The 19,793-nt window shown below is 43.8% G+C and overlaps 1 protein-coding gene across 14 annotated transcripts in view; it reads right to left on the bottom strand.

Annotated features, from left to right (window-relative positions):
- LOC100052168 (abasic site processing protein HMCES) overlaps positions 1 to 19,793 on the bottom strand; it is a 71,217-nt gene that overhangs the window by 24,208 nt on the left and 27,216 nt on the right. For 6 of the 14 annotated variants that reach the window (XM_070224323.1, XM_070224324.1, XM_070224321.1 and 3 more), the window contains 4 exons: positions 10,188 to 10,369; positions 8,525 to 8,717; positions 7,406 to 7,657; positions 7,004 to 7,182 (listed from right to left, as the gene is read on the bottom strand). In XM_070224323.1, the coding sequence (XP_070080424.1) occupies positions 7,433 to 7,657; positions 8,525 to 8,717; positions 10,188 to 10,369 (600 nt within the window). In that variant the 3' untranslated portion in view covers positions 7,004 to 7,182; positions 7,406 to 7,432. Of the gene's footprint in view, positions 1 to 7,003; positions 7,658 to 8,524; positions 8,718 to 10,187; positions 10,370 to 19,793 lie in introns of those variants that run through there. The other 8 variants (XM_023651355.2, XM_070224317.1, XM_070224325.1 and 5 more) reach the window with 2 other exon arrangements.

Here is a 19,793-nt window from a genome sequence, read left to right as displayed (position 1 = left end):
ACACAGAGCCTCTGACCAGGGTCTCCAGGTTTTCCTACCTCCATCCCTCACACCCCCCTGGGAATAGCACTCTCTCCTCCTGCAATACTGCCTCCTTCCTGTCATGGAACTGGGACCTACCTCCCTGTGAACCCCCTCAGGATCTCAGGTCTACCTTCTGGGTCCCTAGATCCGACTTCTCCCTGGCCCTGAGACAGCCCTGCAGCCACTGGAAAGGCCCTTTTCCAGGCTGTGCAGCTTTAGCGACTCATAGAATGGGGTCTGCACCCAACTGACTCTCGTGCACCAACCTAGCTGAACCTGTCCTCTGCCACGGCCGGGCTTAGCACTGAGCACACAACCTGTTGGGCACAAGGGGTACTGACATCTCTCTGTCCCAGGCATCAGACCTTGGGTGATGTGGCCAGAGGGCACATTAGCTGTTCTGGCAGCTCCACCAGTCATGAGGCAGCCAAGAGGCCTTGGTTCTTTCCACAGCAACTGCTACTGGGGCCACTTGCACTTGCAAATGAGGGCAGTGATACTTGCAGAGGTATTCTGAGAAAGGAATGAAATCTCCTACGTCAAGGGCCTAGTCCACAGTCATTCATTCAGCACATCCTGGTTGAGCAGAAGCAGGGATGGGGACCTATCACACCTACTCCCTGTTCTCGAGGAGCTCAGCCACGTGCCTGAGGACAGATAAACCAGCAGCTTTGGGGTAGGGACATTCCAGGCTGGAGCAGCACTGGCACAGGCTCTCGGGTAGGGAAAAAGGGAGGGCAGGAAAAAAGTAGGGGAAAAGCTCTTGAATTGGGGAATGGTGAAAGCAGCAAGTAGACTGACAGGACATGAGGCAGGAAAAGTCAGCAGGTGTTCAAGTTCCCATGTCAGTCAGAGTTCAAGGGAGAAGCAGACCCAGAAGGATATAGGCACATACACACCTAAATACTGGACTGGTTACAGGAAACTGGCTCGTACATGTGACAATAAAGGGAAACCTCATTTAAAACGGAGTCAGGAAACCCTCTAAGGGAAACTGACACACATATCTTCTCACTTTACAATTTTGGGCAGGAAGTGAAACTACTTTACTACTCCAGCAGGAGGAAGGAAGGTTTTCTCCTTGCCCAGCAACAGCTGAGCCAATGAAAAGCTGTCACCACCCTGAACTCTTACTTTCCTCCAATGACCTTTCCTTTAGAACAGCCCCTCCCAACTCCCCCTTTTTCTCTATAAAAGCAAGCTCTCCACCTTTGTTCTCTGATTTGCCTACCGTCTGCCTTAGCTTGCATTTCCTGAATTGCAATTCCTCTGGTTATTCCTGAATCAACTCCTTTTGCTGCTAACTGGCTATTTTACTTTAAAATTGACATACAATCGCAGCAGTTTCTGTAAGTCTGAATCTTTTTGACTGATGCTGGAATCTGAGGTGCACAGTCAGGAGGGGAAGAACATGAGCAGGCTGAAACACCACCGGCACAAGCTGGAACACCAGGATGGACTGACACTTGTGTTGGTGCTTGTTGCCTTTGACCTTGGTGATGAGGGTATCCTGCAGAAGTTGAGACCCTTTGTCACACAGCTAACCATGCACACACCTGGCCCAGGAGTCAGTAAAACTGAAGGAGAATCCAGGCAAAGTAGAGTAATTGCAGGCCCAGGGGCTGCTTCACACCAAGGAGGTAAATCAGCAGATCAGCAACCCAAATGGTTCCTTCCTTCCAAATCGGGCAAGAACATGCCTTGTGGCTCACCCTAATGTGAAACAGAAAAGTAAGGGAGTTCGGGGAAATGTAGTTCAGCCTAGCCATTACAAAGCCATCACTTTCCCATTATACAATGGATGTGTGTGGAATGAGGGTGAGGAAGGACGAGACCAGAGCTCTCACACACAGAATGCACAGGCACCAGGCCAGGCAGGGCAGTCTGGCCACCTGGAGGACACAGACCCCACCTGAAGAGGGGCAGTGACTACCCAGTCCTGCTGATTGTTGCCAGGCTGCAATGTGGATCAGTGTGCTGAGAGCTTCCCATTTTTTCAGACCGTGTCAGAAGCACCTCCTGAAAATGTTTCTAAGTCCGCTTCCAGAGGCAGGGAGTGACGTGAGCCATCCAGGGAGGCCTGGAAGGGGGCCTCAGCCTGGCAGTGGTCCCATGTGGGGCTCAGTCATCTGAGGCACCTCCCAAAAATATTTTAATGTAGAAACTATAAACATTTTTTGTGAAACTTCCACTTTTAAAATGTGGGCTTAAAAAAAAGATATACTCCAACTCGGAGGATGGATACTATAAAATAAAAGAACATAAGTGTTGGCAAGGATGTGGCATAAGTGGAACCCTTATATACTATTTGTGGGAATGTAAGATGGTTCAGCTGCTGTGGAAAACAGTATGGAGATTCCTCGAAAAATTAAACATAGAATTATCATATGATCCAGAAATTTTACTTCTGGGTACATACCCAAAAGAATTCAAAGTAGTGACTTGAAGAGATATTTGCACACCCGTGTTCACCGCAGCATTATTCACATTAGCCGAGGGTGGAAGCAACGAAGTGTCCAGCAACAGATGAATGGATAAACGAAATGTGGTATATACATGCAAGGGAATGTTATTCTAACTCATGCTACAACATGGATGAACCTGGAGGACATTATGCTAAGTGAAATAAGCCAGTCACAAAAAGACAAATACTGTATGATTCCACTTATTTGCAATATCTAGAGTAGTCAAATTCATAGAGACAGAAAGTAGCATGGCGGATGCCGGGGACTGGGGGGATGGGGAAGTAGGGAGTTATTGTTTAATGGGTACAGAGTTTGTTTTCCAAGACGAAAACGTTCTGGAGATTAGCTGCACAACAATGTGAGTCTATGTAACACTACTGAACTGTGCACTTAAAATGGCTAACATGGTAAATTTTATGTTATATGTATTTTAACACAATTAAAAATACACACTATATGGGCCTGACCCCACCTTTGAGATCACGCAACTTTAACTTCTATGAGGGCACTTCTGGCTGCTTCACAAGACAAGAAGCCCCAAATGGTGGTGTCCTGAAGGAGACTGAGCCAAAGGAAGCCATAAAATGGTGAAAGCCAGAGACCCAGGCTGCTGCTGCTGAGCGTCTGCCCCAGGTGGAACCACCTCTCCATACAGGATTGTCATTAGGATCCCAGAGCCCTGTGCAGGGCACCCTGCAGATGAGGAGCTTTCAGAGCCTCCTTTTCTGGTGCACCTCTTCTTGCTGCTCCCAGCTCCTATCTTTCTTCTAGCTGCCTCTGCTAGGACCTAGGAGTGTGGCACTGGGGCCCGGCCCCAGTCTGACTGCCCTTTAAAACCTTTTTCTGTTGTTCAGCTTGATTGTCCAACCCCTTTCACTGATGTCCCCAACTCCTCAAAGCAGTCCTCTAGCTTCTGCCACCTGCTAGGAGTATTGCCTGCAGAGCATGCAACTTGCCTCTCTGCTCTGGAGTCCCGGGACGCAAGTTGGGGCTCACAAGGAGGGATCCTCATCCATCTCCACAGGCGGGACACCAGCCCAGGGGAAGGTTCTGGGTCTCTAACAACCTGCATCTGTTGCTCTGGGCTCCTGGGAGTTCAATTGTGAGCACCCAATCTCCTGATTCAGAGATGGGCAAACCAAGTTTCAGAGAGGGCAAAGGACTTGGTCAGATTTGTATGGACTGGGGACAGTCCCATACAGCCTTAGCCAAAGGTTTTTTCCCCAAGGAATGACGTTCCGCCCTTCCCATCACTTGCTCCTCACTCTGGTTGACAAGAGGGAGGGAGGGTGCGCAGGCCCAGGTGGGTATCTAGGAGTCTGAGGCCACTCATTGCTCTCTTTGGTTCTCAAACCACCAATCCACCCTCCAGGTTTTCCTGGCAGCAAACAGGATCTTGTCAAACTCTCCAAGCTTAGATACCCCTCACAGGCCAGAAGCCCTCAGATTTGTCCTCAACTTACCTATGCCAAGCTGTGTGCCCTTGGCCAAGCCCCTCCCTTGCTTAGGTCTGTTCTGCCTCCATACAAAGCAGAGTTGGGCTTTAGGCGTACAAGCTTTGCACCAGCAGATCGATCCAGATGGACTGCAGACAGGAATGGAAAGCCGACACCTGTCTATTAGGACCTGCAGTGCTGGAGATCCTCTGCCTTCTCTAATCAGGAAAGAATCCCTTTAAGGCCTGGATCCCTTAAACCAAGCCTGGTCACTGCAGAGGTAGGGTGGAGGTGAAGAGGTGCTGCCATCTGGGAGCCCAGCCAAGGGGCCAGACCACCACATCCTAAGACTGTCCCTCCTGCCCCAGAGAACAGTTGGGGCCCTGGCCTGACTGGGCCACATCCAGACAGGCAGATGAAGGCTGCCCTGTTTGTCCCTGAGATTAGTTCTTTAAAAACAAAGAAGAGGAGACGATGCTCCACTGCTCTAGTAAGCAGGATTAAGTATTGGCAAAATGTGAGAAAATGGGGATTCATATGCCCTGAAGTAAGAGAAAATTTGGAGAGCAATTTGGCAAAGCATAGGAAAGCTGATGAGCCAGGTAGTAAAAAAACAGGGCAGAATGAAATATCCAAGATGATACTGTTACTGCCTCTTAGTTAATATCAGCCCTGATCAATATCAGCCCCTACAGTGAACCTGGCATGTATGGGGTTAAAGGTAAAAACCTGCATTCCTAGTTCCCTGGCTCTTTAGTTGCACTTAGATGTAAATGTTTGTTTCTTTAATCTCTGACCCCCTGAGCTTTACAACCAAATAGAAGTTACAAATTGTTAAGGCCCAGAAGGCCTCAAACCAGGCTCCCACTAAAGTTGTAGCTAATCCCAGGACCTTGAAGTTCTTTTACAGAGAAAATAATGTCCACAGAATATCAAGAAACCCAACCCTCCCAGGCCCAACTCCTCGGCTTCCTGACATCAGAGTCTACCTTCCACCATGGGGATAAACAGCCAAGGACACTCATCTGAGAAATTCTTTGTCTTCTCTGCTGGAAGAAGCCCTAGACAGAGGACGATGGGAAAATGCTGACCAAGAAGTCCACAGCCCCCCTCCCCTACCTAAAACCCCAAATAAAAACACCCATCCGTTTCTTACCAGGGAGCAAGAAACTATGGGGGCACTAGCCCTTGCTTTCCTCCCTCTGCCTGGCAAAGTAAAGCTTTCCTTTTTCTCCCAAGACTCTTTTCTCTGATTTGGATTGGCATCTGGAACAGAGACCGAACTTTCAGTAACAATACCAATGATGTAAACCTGAAAATCACGAAAAATGCAAGATACAGATATGTGCTATTAATATCACACTTATGTGAAAGTATAAAAACCTAAATGGAAAGGACACACGCCTCAGAGGACATTATTCTTTCACGTTAAAATGAAAAGAACCCGACAAACTCATTTACGACCCTGACAAACAGGTGGGAGATTGTGATGAAAAACAAAGAGAATTTCATTTTTGTCACTTATGAAACTTGAAACAAATATGACAAATAGTCACACAACAGTCAACCTTCCTGTAAGTTATTTGTATTTTTAAAAATCTCTTAGTAAAAACCACCAAAACCCCACGCAAATCAGCCCAGCCGGGCCTAGCCTGGAGGTGCGCCGCGCTGGCCCGCTCACTTACACTAGCAGTCAAGGGCCGGAGGTGGGCAGCTTCTGCTTGGTGGCTTAATCGCAGCGGGCTGCTGGGCGCTGTGCCGCCCCAGTAGAGCACTGGGGACAGACACCAACCACCCTGTCCTCCCCGGTCACCTCAGGGCCCCCTTCCCTTCAGCCCCCTGGGACAGCATTTTACGGTCCGTGTCTCCCAGAAGCCCCAAAGATTAAGAGGCACACTGGCCCTGGTGCTCCTGGAGATTCTTCCATTCCTTCCCCCTGAATCCCTGGGAAGACAACCTCCTGTCACCCTGTCGCCTGGCGCTCCTCCCTTCAGCCTCTGCACCCTCTCTTCCATGGAGGTTTACAGGAACCTTGCCCAAGCACCCCCATCGACAGTGGCCCTCCCAGCTCGTCACATCCCTTCAGTGCACCCACACGAGCAAGTACTTAATTGCCAGGTGTGGTACCTGGTTAATGCCTGTCACTCCCTGCCTAGCACAGCGCGGGGCATGAGGTAAGTGCTCACATTCATGTAACAGTATTTGCAGACCAACTATTAATATTAGGAGAAAATAACAGTGAAAAAGCCGTCCCTACTTTCAGGGAACTAATGATCTGGGTGGGGAGACTGACCACAGATAACAACAAATAAATAAATAATTATAAAGGGATTCAGTGCCAAGGAGGAGGCTGCAGAGCGAATCACAGAGGTGTTGACCAGGCTGGGGCAGATGGTCAGCCCCCGAGGCAGCCTTGCTCCGGGCCCCAAGCCCATGTCATCCTCTGGGCCCCGCTCTACCCAGAGGCTGGGAATCTGGATAGGGCTTGGAGGGCTGTGCCTGGGGCTTCTCCTCACCCTGAGCCTATGCTCCCTGTGGTAAGGACAAGGTCTTGGCCTCCGTACCCCGTCTCTCTCCAGGCCCTTGTGTTTGGCAGGCCCTCAGGTGTTTTTTTTTTTTTTGCGGGGGGGTGGGGTGGGGAAGATTAGCCCTGAGCTAACATCTGCTGCCAATCCTCCTCTTTTTGCTGAGGAAGACCGGCCCTGAGCTAACATCCGTGCCTATCTTCCTCTACTTTACATGTGGGACGCCTACCACAGCATGGCTTGCCAAGCAGTGCCATGTCCGCACCCAGGATCCGAACCAGACAACCCCGGGCCGCCAAAATGGAACGTGCAAACTTAACCACTGCGCCACCAGGCCAGCTCTCAGGTTTGTTTTTAAGCTAAAGGATTCAGACAACTTCCAGGTATTAAGAGTAAAAAGAGACACAACAAAGAACGCCCCCACCAAGCCTTTTGGTTGTTTCCAAAAGAGCAGTTTGTCCCCAGAATGACCCAGTGCCCCACATTTGCAACAAAATCCAACCCTTAGGACTGATGCCATGAGAAAACAGTAAGATTCAGAATTTCCCCCACGAGCAGTTTATCAAATGTAATTTATTCATAAAAAAACAATGTTTTAAGAACTGAATTCCAAAGAACTTAGAGCTCAAAGGTTGAGCAGAAAACAGCCTTCCACTAGCAGCACCAGCTCAGGTCAGGTCAGGGCTTAGAACTGCCAGCAGGGTCAAGCTTCGAGGGAAGGCTCCAAAAGTCCTGCAGGAGAAGGCTGCAGGCATAAGAGGCCCCCTGTGGTGGTGGCCCCTCCTCTTCCCAGGCTGCCTATCTGCCCCACACTGGGTTCCTGGTCACAACCAGAATAGCCACTCCCCCAGGAACCCACAAATGTCCACTAACAATATGCTACCTCCTCCCAAAGCAAATCCATACACACACATGCAAGACCCTGTAATCAGCAACAGGACTCAGTGCAGCAAACCTGGCGTTGGTCTCTGAAAGTCCTGCATTACTCGCTGTGAAGTTGCTTGGCCACAGGCTCCTCCTCCTTCTCCTGCTTCAGCCATTGCTCTAGGAGAACTGCACTGCTTCTCTTGACCGAGGATGGGCTCTTCGGCAGGAACTGGCGCACATCTGACTCTGTCTTTTGGGGTGTTTTGGGGTCTTCCTTTGTGGGTGAATTTCTGGCCAGCCACTGCAACATTCTGTGGCTGCAGCCTCTTGCCTTGAGTTGCTAGGAGAAAGAAGAGAAAGCTCAAACCACTCAGCTCAAGCTTTTGGAAAAGGCCAACTCCAAGGGAAGAAACAGGAAGAGGCATTAGGTACTGACCCAGGCTTGCAAAATGTTACTAAGAGCCAGATGGGGCCCACTAGTCAGGCCTGGGAGGAGAGGAGCAAGTGAGTGTGCTCCAAGGTACAAGGGTAGGGAGGAGCTCTTATAGAGGCTTCAGAGAGGATTGTGTGAGACCAGCCGGAGAAGAGAGCAACAGGCATTCCAAACACATGCAGAGAATGAAGCATTCTAGCGAAAAGAATGTAATTCAGTGTGACCAGGCAGAGCGTGGGAAATGAAGCTGGAGAGGTATGGCTTCAGTCACCAGGATTAGGGACTCAGTCTAAGGCTGAACAGGCTAAACTGGCCTGATTGTCCCTGAGCTAACATCTGCGCCAATCTTTCTCTATTTTGCATGTGGGATGCCACCACAGCATGGCTTGATGAGCAGTGTGTGGGTCTGAGCCTCGGATCCGAACACATGAACCCCAGGCCGCTAAAGCGGAGTGTGTAAACTTAACCACTACACCACTGGGCTGGCCCCTGAAGAAGTTTCTTAATGATACAGAAGCCCAAGCCCAACCCTGAATGTCGACTCTAGGTCTAGATAGGGTCTAGCATTTACATTTTGAAAGAGCTCTCCTGAGGACTCTGAGTCCACAGCCAGCTTTAAGAGTCATTGCTCTGCTCAACTTTGCCATGCAAAAAGAATATGAGTTTTGGGTGGTTTAATTAAAGCTCTCACTGTAAAAGGCCATATCCAAAAAAAAGGGCTATACTGACAGAAGACAGAAAGTCAAAAAAGACTGTCAGAGTCACAGGCCCTACCTTTATGACCGATAAGTCAACAGGAGTCAGGCAATCAGGAGTGTTGTTTAGGCAGTTGTTCACCACAAAAGAGACTGGATGGAAGGTGATGTTCTCTGTAGGGTGGATTAACTTCAGAGCTTCCTGAGTTGAGACTTCACCAAAATCAAGCCATTTAGAGACTGCCTCCTCTCCATCTAATATGGCAGGCATCCTAGGCAGTGAGGTCAAGTCATTGGTTGGGACAGGTAGAGTGAGGGTAGGGAGAGAAGGCAGAAAGACTTGAGTCAGATGACAGTGCAAACCATCACAAGCAGAAGCTTGCCCTCCCTCTGCACCTCACACACGGATTGCTGCCATGTGTTCCCTGACCACAACTTGACAGGGCATGAAATCCGACACTAGGAGAGCCAGCTTACAAAGTTTTATGGCAAAGACAGCGAACACTGCTTTGACTGGATCCAGTGCAATACAGTGTACACGTTCGTAAACTGGTGACCTTTCTACGATAACCCAGCCTAGAATTAAAGGGAGAATAGATCCTGGAAAACTTGTCTATCAACAGTAATCTCCAGCCTTACCAACTATGACAGATATACAGTAAGAAAGAGCTATTCACATAATTGTGAACAAAAGGAAACTATGCCTCAGAAACCAAAGAGGCTGTCAAGATGACTCCTGGTACCTAGGAGGATGTTAGGAAAAGATCTATGTTTAGTTCCCAGTCTTATGTCCTAGGGCAATGCAAAACATGGTACACACTTCAGTGGTGGGTGGTATAGTTGATTTTAGGAGATAAATGCATAAACATCTATTTTAATAATCATTGTAACTTCAAAAAATCAACCATGTACTTAAAAAAAATATTTTGCAATCTAAAATCCAGATGCATTTTATGATGAATGGCATCTCTGCATGAGTTATAATTTAGTTGGCAGTAATCGGCAGCAATTTACTTTTCTTAACAGCATATGAAATAATGGTACATTTAAAAATCAATCTAATCATCTTAGATTAAATGAAATCAGAATTTATTTTAAAGTGAATTAGCAAAAAATAGAGCCACTGTATCACACGAAAGCCTAATTTCCACAGAACGCTTAGGACAGGGCTAAAACAGGTAATATGTGCAGCACTGTATTCTTTTCAGAAAAACATCAAAAATCACTTCTCAGAGCACTCAGATCTGGCAAAAATTGTGAAGGTGTTACACAAGTATAGTCAGTTCTGCTTATGCTCATTTTTAAAATGGGAATCTGTTCAATGTAATTGATACACTAGGGAGCAATTTAAGCATAACAGCAATAAAATGAGGCATGCCTGTATTTATTGCAGTGTCTATGTATTTCTTAACTGCTTAATGTAGAAAACTGTGAGACTGTTTTTAATAACTTCCTATTATTTTTTATGTGTCACTGACAAAGTTTTTAAGTGTTGTCTCCTTAACCCTACTTTTCTCATAAGTTCTGGGTTTTCACTGTACAATTTTGCATAGTGTGGTGATTTTTAGGAATGCATGTCATATTATAGCCAACTGACGATAAATGTATTTTGCAAAGCAACTGCTACTCTCTAAATCTGTACATACACAAACTTTAAATTCCAAAAGCTACCTATCTAAAAGCAAAGAGAACAAACCCTCCTCTGTATCCTTTTGAACCCAGGGATAAGAAGTGTGACTTGCCTTTGGTGGATGTCATTCAAGACTTTGCAGGCATCCACTGTGATGATGGTGTAGGAATACAGGTGGTCTCCTCCCTCTGGGGGCTCCCAGCAGTCAAAGATCCCAGCCATTGTCAGCAGCCTCCAGTTGTCCCAGACTTTGTTCCAGTCCTCTGGACTGTCTGCAGCACCAATGCTGCCTGACTAGAAGCAAAATACACGGGCATACTAGATGCTTAGCAGCCCCCTCCTACATGCAGGCTGGGTACTAGAACAGACCTAAGAGCACAGCAATCATTTTAGAAGTAATTCAGCCCAAGCCTTATTAATTCCTCTGGATCCAATTTCGCCAAAGGAAAGAGGGTTGTTGGAAAATACCCACCAAAGAGATACATTTATGGCTCCTTAACGTTTTCAGTATACAATTTAACTCCTTCAGTGGGCATTCAGGCCCTCCATGATCTGGCCCATCATTCTAGCCTCATTAACAATGCTAATGTGAACTAAACCCAGCTGTTTGTGAATGACACCCTCGTGCAATTTCATGCCCCAGTATCTTGCCAAAGCAAACTTCCTCTGCCCAAAATGTCCTTCCTACCCTTTCTCATCATGCCAACTCTTACCTGCCATTGAAGATTCAGTTCAAGGCCTAGAATACAGTAAGCTGGAAAGAAAGTCACCTCCATCCTAACAATAAGAAAAAAGCTAGATAATCTAAGAAATTATAACTTTTTTTAAACTCATCAGAGAACTGAGGTGGCAGGACAACCAATTAGCCTGAACTTTATGGAAAGACAAGGGCCTCCAAAGGGAGATGAGACACAAGTACAGGTGTATCTTGTTTACTGTGCTTCACTTTACTGTACTTTGCAGATATTGCATTTCTACAAGGTGTTTCTCCCCAACGCCCCTTGGTACACAGTTGTACATTTTTAGTTGTGGGTCCTTCTAGTTGGGGCATGTGGGACACCACCTCAGCATGGCCTGACGAGCGGTGCCACGTCTGCGCCCAGGATGTGAACTGGCAAAACCCTGGGCTGCCGAAGCGGAGCACGCAAAATTAACCACTCGGCCACAGGGCTGAACTCAAGTATTTTTAAATTAAGGACTGTATATGATTTTTTAGACATAATGCTACTGGCACACTTAATAGATTACAGTATTGTGTAAACATAACTTTATGCAGTAGGAAACCAAAAACCTCATGTGACTCGCTTTATTGCAGTATTTGCTTTATTGCAGTAGTCTGGAGCTCAACCTGCAATATCTCCGAAGTCTGCCTGTATTGGCTTTACTGGTGACAACAGGAGGAAGTCAAGGCCTTCATGCAGCAGGTAAGAATTCAGAGAAAATTATTATCAAATTGCTAAAAGCAGAGTGTGGGTTAGCCTGGGAGAGTACAAACTCCCTGGCAAGTGCAGAAATCAGGGAAGTTGGCATCACCTCGCAGACTCTTCTCTATGGACCTCTCCAGGTGCTCGCAAGAAAGACTGGGGGCAGGGCAGGAGACTGGAGAAAGCCATTCTTGCTGGTGCAAGCAACGAGGGGAGTTCTGCTTCAGGAAAGGCATGAGGCCTCACCTAATCACTTGTCCTCTAAGGAACAAAAGCCTTAAGGGGCCAGGGGAAGGGTAATAAACCCTATTGCCCCTAAGATACAGGCAAAGACCCACTGATGCTGAAGAAGGGTAAACAAAGAAAACCTTCTACTCCTCTGGGGAAGGAACAGCAGCACTGAGAAAGCCTGAGAGCCAGGGACACAGTTCTGTCTAAGACAGACTGAGCCAAGACGACAGACAACTCTCTTCCCCCTTCAGATTAGCAAGCACCAAGTGACAAGCAACAGCAGTCCAATTTTGGGGAAGGAGAAAGAGCATGGAGAGATCCTCTCTAAAGCGAAGACTCAGAGGGAAGTACTACAGCTGAAGGGAGGAGGCTACTGAGAAAAAACCCTCTGGAAAATCAACCCTCACCCTAAACACAAGGTGGCACCAGAGAAATTTAAAGCCTGTGGTGAACAAAGGCAATCAAACAATAAAACCCAAACCCAGTTCACTATCTGTCAAGATCTATTCAACTTCACACATTAATGGCCTAATACAAAGCAAGTGTATTCATTTCCAGGCATAAATATTATTTATCTCGGTCTCTGTCCTACATACTATGTCTGGAAATCGATCAAAAATTACAAGACAAAAAAGCCAGAAAGAATAATGAACTGCCAAGAGATACAGAAATCAACAGAACCAGAATCAAGAGATTACATTTCCCAAAATGTGATCCCAAAATTACATTTCCCAAAATGAAACTATCAGACAGAGAATTTAAAATAAGCATAGTTATGGGCCGGCCCAGGTGTGCAAGGGTTAAGTGCACACATTCCGCTTCGGCAGTCCGGGATTCACCAGTTCAAATCCAGGGTGTGGACATGGCACTGCTTGGCATGCCATGCTGTGGTAGGCGTCCCACATATAAAGTAGAGGAAGATGGGCATGGATGCTCAGGGCCAGTATTCCTCAGCAAAAAGAGGAGGATTGGCAGCAGTTGGCTCAGGGCTAATCTTCCTGAAAAAATCAATAAAATAAAATAAAAAAAGTAGTCCATCATCTCTGGGTTTCATAGTTTCTTTTGAGAAGTCTATTCTAATTCTTTTGCACCTGGATCCGAACCAGCGAACCCTGGGCCACTGAAGCAGAACGTGCACATTTAACTGCTGTGCCACCAGCCAGCCCCATGGACGACTTTTTTAAAGTGCTAGAAAAAAACTCCAAAAAACTGCCAACCCAGAATCCTATACACGGTCAAAATGCCTTTCAAAAATGCAGATAGTGAGGGCCAGGCCCGTGGATGAATGGTTAAGTTCGTACGCTTCACTTTGGCCGCCAAGGGTTTCGCCAGTTGGAATCCCAGGCACGGACACAGCACCGCTTCGCAGGCCACGCTGAGGGGGCATCCCACATGCCATAACTGGAAGGACCCCAACTAAAAACACACAACTATGTACTGGGGGGCGTTGGGGAGAAAAAGGAAAAATTTTAAAAAAAATCTTAAAAAGAAAATGCAGATAGTGGTTGTCAGGTGCTGGGGGAAGGGAGTGATTAATAATGGGTATAGATTTTCTTTTTGGGGTGACAATAATGTTCTGAAATTAGTGATGATGGTTGCCCATTTGGAATATACTAAAAACAATTATATACTTAAAAGAGTGAATTTTACAACATGTGAATTATTTCTCAATAAAAAAAATCACGATGATTAAAAAAATGAAGAACTAGATACTTTTTTGGACAAGAAAAAATAAAATTCATTACCAGCAGGCTTGCACCACAAGAAATAGTAAAGAAAATTCTTTAGGGAGAAGAAATATGGTACCAGAAAGTTGGATCTACCCAAGAAGTGAAATCCATGAAAATGGCTAAAATAAAGGTAAACGTAAAATTTCCTTTCTTATTTTTGTCACTCTAAAATATAATTGACTGTCTAAAGCAAAATAGTAGCAATGTATTATGAGTTTACAGCATATGAAAAAGTAAAATGTATGACAATATACCAAAATACACCAGGAAGCAGGAATATACTATTGTAAGATCCTTATGCTATAAAAGAAGGAGTATATTATTTAGAGATTATTATTAATTTAAAATGTATATTATGGAGCAGCTACTAAAAACACTTTAAAAGAAGTAAAAATAATAAGCCAACAGTGGAGGTAAAATGCAATCATAAAAAATACTCAATCCAAAAGGAGACAGAAAAAAATAGAAGAAAAGGAAAAAAGAGCTAATGAAACAGAGAACAGCAAAATAATGAATTTTTAACCCTATCAGATGAATAATTACATTAAATGTTCTAAACACTACAAACTTCCCTCCTCTGAGAAGCCTTCTGTGATGCCCCAGTCTGAGTTATATGCTGTCCTCTGTGCCCCGACAACCTCATAAGCAAGCCTTCCCTGAGTATTCAACACTAGTTTGTGATTGTTGATTTGTCTGTGTCTTGGTGGTAAAGCTTCAAGGATAGAAATCATGTCTGACTGAACTTCCAGGAGCCAAGCAGGGCACAGTGGTATATGGTGAATACGTGTCTATTGAATAAACAGATAAATTTTTATAGTTAAGAGACTAATTGTATAGAATTGAGGAAAGTATCATCCTAGTTCACACAAGTCCTAACAGTGTCTCAAGAAGAGTGCCAGAGGAAAACTCTCTTTTTGAACATACAGTTCCTAATTTATTTATATATTTATTTATTTATTTTTGGCTGAGGAAGATTTGCCCTGAACTAACACCTGCTGCCAATCCTCCTCTTTTTGTATGTAAGTAGACAGCATGGCATGGCCACTGACAGACATATGGTGTAGGTCCATACCTGGGAACCAAACTTGGGCCGCGAAAGCAGAGTGCGCCGAATTTAACCACTAGGCCACCAGGGCTGACTCTACAATTCCCAATATAAAGATGGAGAAGCAAAAGAATGGAAATCTTATGGAGTAGCTCCCTTGAGTAATAAGCCCCAGAAGATCTGATTTACAGTTAACTTTAAATGGACGAAAATCACAATGGACAATCTGGGAAGATGGCAGCCTGAATGCACAGCCTTGTCTCCATTCCTAGAATAACAAAACAGCCAGGACAAGCATGCTGGCTCCTCTGAGGCAAGAGTAAGGGCCAGTGGTGTGAAGAAGGACTGGGGCAAGGACCTTGCATTTAACAGATACTTCAAGAGGGTAGGAAGAAGCCTGAGGATTCTCTCAGAGGAGCCATACCTGTCTACTTGCTACCTAGGGTCCTTAGAGAGGCTGCTGCCAAATGCTGTCTCATCTCTCCAGTTGGGTGAGACCTGGCTGTAGAGAGGCCGCCTTCCCTTTCCTTGGAAGATGGCTAACACTTGGCTTATACATTGACTGGACACAAATAAAACCAGAACTGGCTCTACCGTTTATACCCTGATAGTGTGCCATTGTTGGAAAACTGTAAATATACATAGGCACATTGAGGAATGCACAACTATAAGCTGGCAAAGAAAAATTCTAGCCTATCTAGAGGAACTAGGTAAACCGTAGAGAGGAGACTGAGTTAAGAAAAGTAGACTTAATGGGACAGAGGAAAAACTAACAAAAAGGTAATGAAAATATTCAGTGAATGGATGTGGATAACTGGATAGATATTGGGAAAAAGAAATAAAGTTAAACCCCTACTTTATTCCTTAAACAAAACAAAATCCAGATAGATCAATGATTTGACAATCCCAGTACATTTCTTGTCTATTTACTGACAATCATTCAATACTTTTTCCCCTCTCCTCAAATATCCAACACTCCCTCATCATCCTCACTCTCAGCTGATGACTTTTCTTCCAATTTCACTAGCAAAAGAGAAGCATTCAGAAGACAGCTTCCACATGCTTCCTATAAGTGCATCCCCCCACCTACTATATATGTTGTCGTCCCTCCCCTTTCTTTTGGTCTATGCTTTTCACTAGGTCTTCCTCTCCTCTGGTGCACTAGATCCCAGTCCTTCTTACCTATGCAAGGACGACCGTCTAGTGACTTACACTTTCTCCCTGCTCTCTACTGCATTATTTCCAACAGCTTACAAATATGCTGTTATTTCCAACTGTTTGTTGCTACTATGTAAAAATATTGTTGATTTGTGTACATTGACCCTGAGGAGAAAGTTTTCTAAGGTACTTGCATTGTCCAAAAACAAGTAAAAGTATTATTCAATACCAGATTTAGGGATATATTTAACCAAGGAGGTACAAGATTTATATAGTGAAAACTATAAAATATTGTTGAAAGAAATTAAAGACAAATAAATGGAAAGACACCCTGTGTTCATGGATTGGAAGATTCAATAACATAAAGATGGCAATTTGGGAAAGACCCCAAATTGATCTACAGAGTCAATGCAATTCCTATCAAAATTCCCAGTCTTTGCAGAAAGAGACAAGCTGATCTTAAAATTTATATGGAACTTCAAGGAAACCCAAATAACCAAAATAATCTTGAAAAAGAACAAAATTGGAGGACTCAAACTTCCCCATTTCAAAACTTACAAAAAGCTATAGCAGGGTACTGCCTAAGTATAGATATATAAATCAATGGATAGAATTGAGAGTCCAGAGATAAACCCACCCATATATGGCCAATTGATTTTTGACAAGGATACCAAGGCCATTCAATGGGGACAGAATAGTCTTTTCAAGAAATGGTACTGGGATCACTGTATAACCACCGGCAAAAGAAGAAGTTAGACCTCTATGTTGCAACATACAAAAAAGATTAATTCAAAATAGATCAAAGATCTAAAAATAAAGCTAAAACTACAAAACCCTTAGAAGAAAACAGAGGAGTAAATCTTCATGACCTTGAGTTTAGCAATCGGTTCTTAGGTATGACACTACAGGCACAAACAACAATGGAAAAAATAGATACACTGGACTTCACCAAAATTAAAAACTTTTGTGCTTTAAAGAACACTATCAAGATAGTGAAAAGGCAATCCACAGAATGAGAGAAAGTATTTGCACATCATGTATCTGGTAAGAATCTAGTATCCAGACTGCATAAAGAAGTCTTACAACTCAACAACAAAAAAGACAACCCAATTTAAAGGACTTGAATATGTATTTTTACAAGGAAGATATGCAAATGGCCAATAGGCACATGAAAAGATGGTCAACGTCATTAGTAATTAGGAAAATACAAATCAAAACCACAATGAGATACCACTTCACATTCACTAGGATGGCTACAGTTTTTTTAAAAATGAGCAAATGACAAGTGTTGGCAAGGATGTGGAAAAACCAGAACCCTCATACAACGTGGGTGGGAATGTAACCCAAAAGAACCGAAGTATACTTGTATACTAATGATCATAGCAGCATTATTCAAAATAGCCAAAAAGTGGAAACAACCCACATATCCATCAACCAATGTGGTGCATCTATACAATGGAATATTATTTGGCAATAGAAAGGAAGGAAGTAGTGATACACTCTGTATGTATGAACTTTGAAAACATCATGTTAAGAGGTCAGACACATAAAAGGTCACATATTGTATGATTCCACTAATACGAAATGTCTAGAATAGGCAAATTTATAGACACAGAAAGCAGACTAATGATTGCCAGGGGCTGGAGGAAGAGCGTAACAGAGAGGGACTGCTCAATGGGTACAGGGTTTCTTTTTGGGGTGATGAAAATGTTCTGGGATTAGATAGTGGAGGTGGTTGTACAACATTGTGAATACACTCAAAGGCTTGAATCACACACTTTAAAATGGTTATAATGGTGAAATTTATGTTACGTAAATTTTTACCTCAATAAAAAGTTTTAATTATAAAAAATATTAATCTGAATAAAAACAAGAGTGGCATCCTGGAATTAAGGGAGAAAAAGAGAGACCATGGACAATTTTTTGAGGTGGCGTTTCCTCCTCTCTGAAAATTTAATCTCCACTCTGACCTCCACCTTATCTAGTACCCTTCCCTCATAAAAGAACTGCTCCTGAGTACAAGAAAGCCCTTAAGGGGAAAAAAGTAATCAACAATTATTTGAAGGATAAACTTCCGGACAAAGCATCACAGTAGCCATCTGACTGCCTTCAGACAAACCAACAATTTCTTACCCCAAAACAACACAAGAGATGGAGTATTGGTGACCAACCACATTAAGGATTAACCATTAGGGACAAAAAGGTTTCATGCTGTTTAACAATGTTAGATCACTGTATTAGGGAGTCACAGGATTTAAACATTCCAATTATAGTTCTTTCCCTCAAACCTAATTTGATCAACATGTACCCTAGTTAATTACCATAAAATAGCACAAATTTCTGTTTCTTGTCCATACCCCTCAGAAGCAAGGGCTCATGTTGTATGATGAATGAATGGTTGTTAGGCAAAGTTAAAATAAGCGTCTCGGTTAACAAGACAGTTTTTACATTTCCTCTCATGTGTCAGTTTCTTCATCTGGTAAAATGAGAATAACAGTACTTTCTTCACAGGGTTATAAGTACTAAATACACATTAAGTTCCTAGAAATAACCTGGCTCACAGTAAGTGTTTAATATTTAACTATTTTTATAGATCAGTCTTTTCCTCCACCAAATCATGCCTGTATTAATAGATTGGCTAGAGAGATTTTCTGATGGTGAGGCAAATGCTCTTGACTACGAGAAGTCCCCAAAATAAGATGACACCACTTGAAGAACAAATAATTTCCAATTTTAACACAGCAAACTGCAGTGAGAGAACACAAATGCTTTAGCAGTGTCAAAGTAATAAATCTAGGGGCTGGCCCTGTGGCCAAGTGGTTAGGTTCATGTGCTCCACTTTGGCGGCCCAGGGTTTTGCCAGTTCAAATCCTGGGCATGGACATGGCACCACTCAACAAGCCATGCTGAGGCGTCGTCCCATATGCCACAACTAGAAGGACCCACAACTAAAAACAATATGCACAACTATGTGCCGGGAGGCTTTGGGGAGAAAAAGGAAAAATAAAATCTTAAAAAAAAAAAAAAAGGAATAAATCTAATTAAAATGAAAACATGATGCTGGCATGTGTGATCTGTTTTTAATCTCCTTATAATGTTATATGAATAGGCTATATTTGCTATTTGCCTTAAAATGAAAGTTCTATGAGGGAAATGTTAAATGCAGTCATGCACTGCATAACGTTTTGGTCAACAAAAGACCACATATATGATGGTGGTCCCATAAGATTAGGACCATAGAGCCATGTGTGTAGTAGGCTATACCATCTAGGTCTGTGTAAGTACACTCTACGTTGTTTGCACAAAGACAAAATCACCTAATGACTCATTTCTCAGAATGTATCCCTGTCATTAAGTGATGCATGACTGTATAAAGTTACTATATCACCTAGCAAATCCACACCTAGGCATAAACCCAAGAGAAATTAAAAGATATATCCACGCAAAAACTTGTACATGAATGTCCAAGTAGCATTATTCCTCACAGCCAAAAAGTAGAAACAACCCAAGAGCCATCTACTGGTGAATGAATAAACAAAATGTGATCTATCCATCTGAACAATGGATTATTCAGCCATAAAGCAATGACACAGTGATACATGCTACAACATAGATGAAACTTGAAACATTATGCTGAGCAAGAGAAGCCAGACACAAAAGACCACATATTATATGATTCCATATATATGAAATGTCCAAAACAGGCAAATCTAGAGAGACAGAAAGTAGATTAAGTGGTTGCCAGGGCTGGAAGGAGTAGAGAATGGAGAGTGTCTGCTAATGCATATGAGGTTTCTTTTTGGGGTGATAAAAATGTTCTAAAATTAGATAGTGGTAATGATCCACCACTCTAAATATACTAAAAAATCACTGACTTACATACTTTAAAAGGTGAATTTTATGGTAAATTCTGACTCAATAAAGCTGTTATTAAAAAAAAAAATGCAGTGACGTCAGCATCATGGCAGAGTGAACTTGCCCAGGACTCCCTCCCCTACAATATACAACAAAAAGGAGCAACCATATTCCAACGAAAAACATCCTAACAGCACAAAAATCCTCTCAGAGTCACGGCAGCCACACGACAGAGGGTGGAGAGGCTGGAACCCCCCTGAGAGAAGCTGGAACGG

The sequence above is a fragment of the Equus caballus genome, chromosome 10 (genome assembly GCF_041296265.1).
Source record: "Equus caballus isolate H_3958 breed thoroughbred chromosome 10, TB-T2T, whole genome shotgun sequence".
NCBI lineage: Eukaryota > Metazoa > Chordata > Mammalia > Perissodactyla > Equidae > Equus > Equus caballus.
This window is presented reverse-complemented; position numbering and strand designations above follow the sequence as displayed.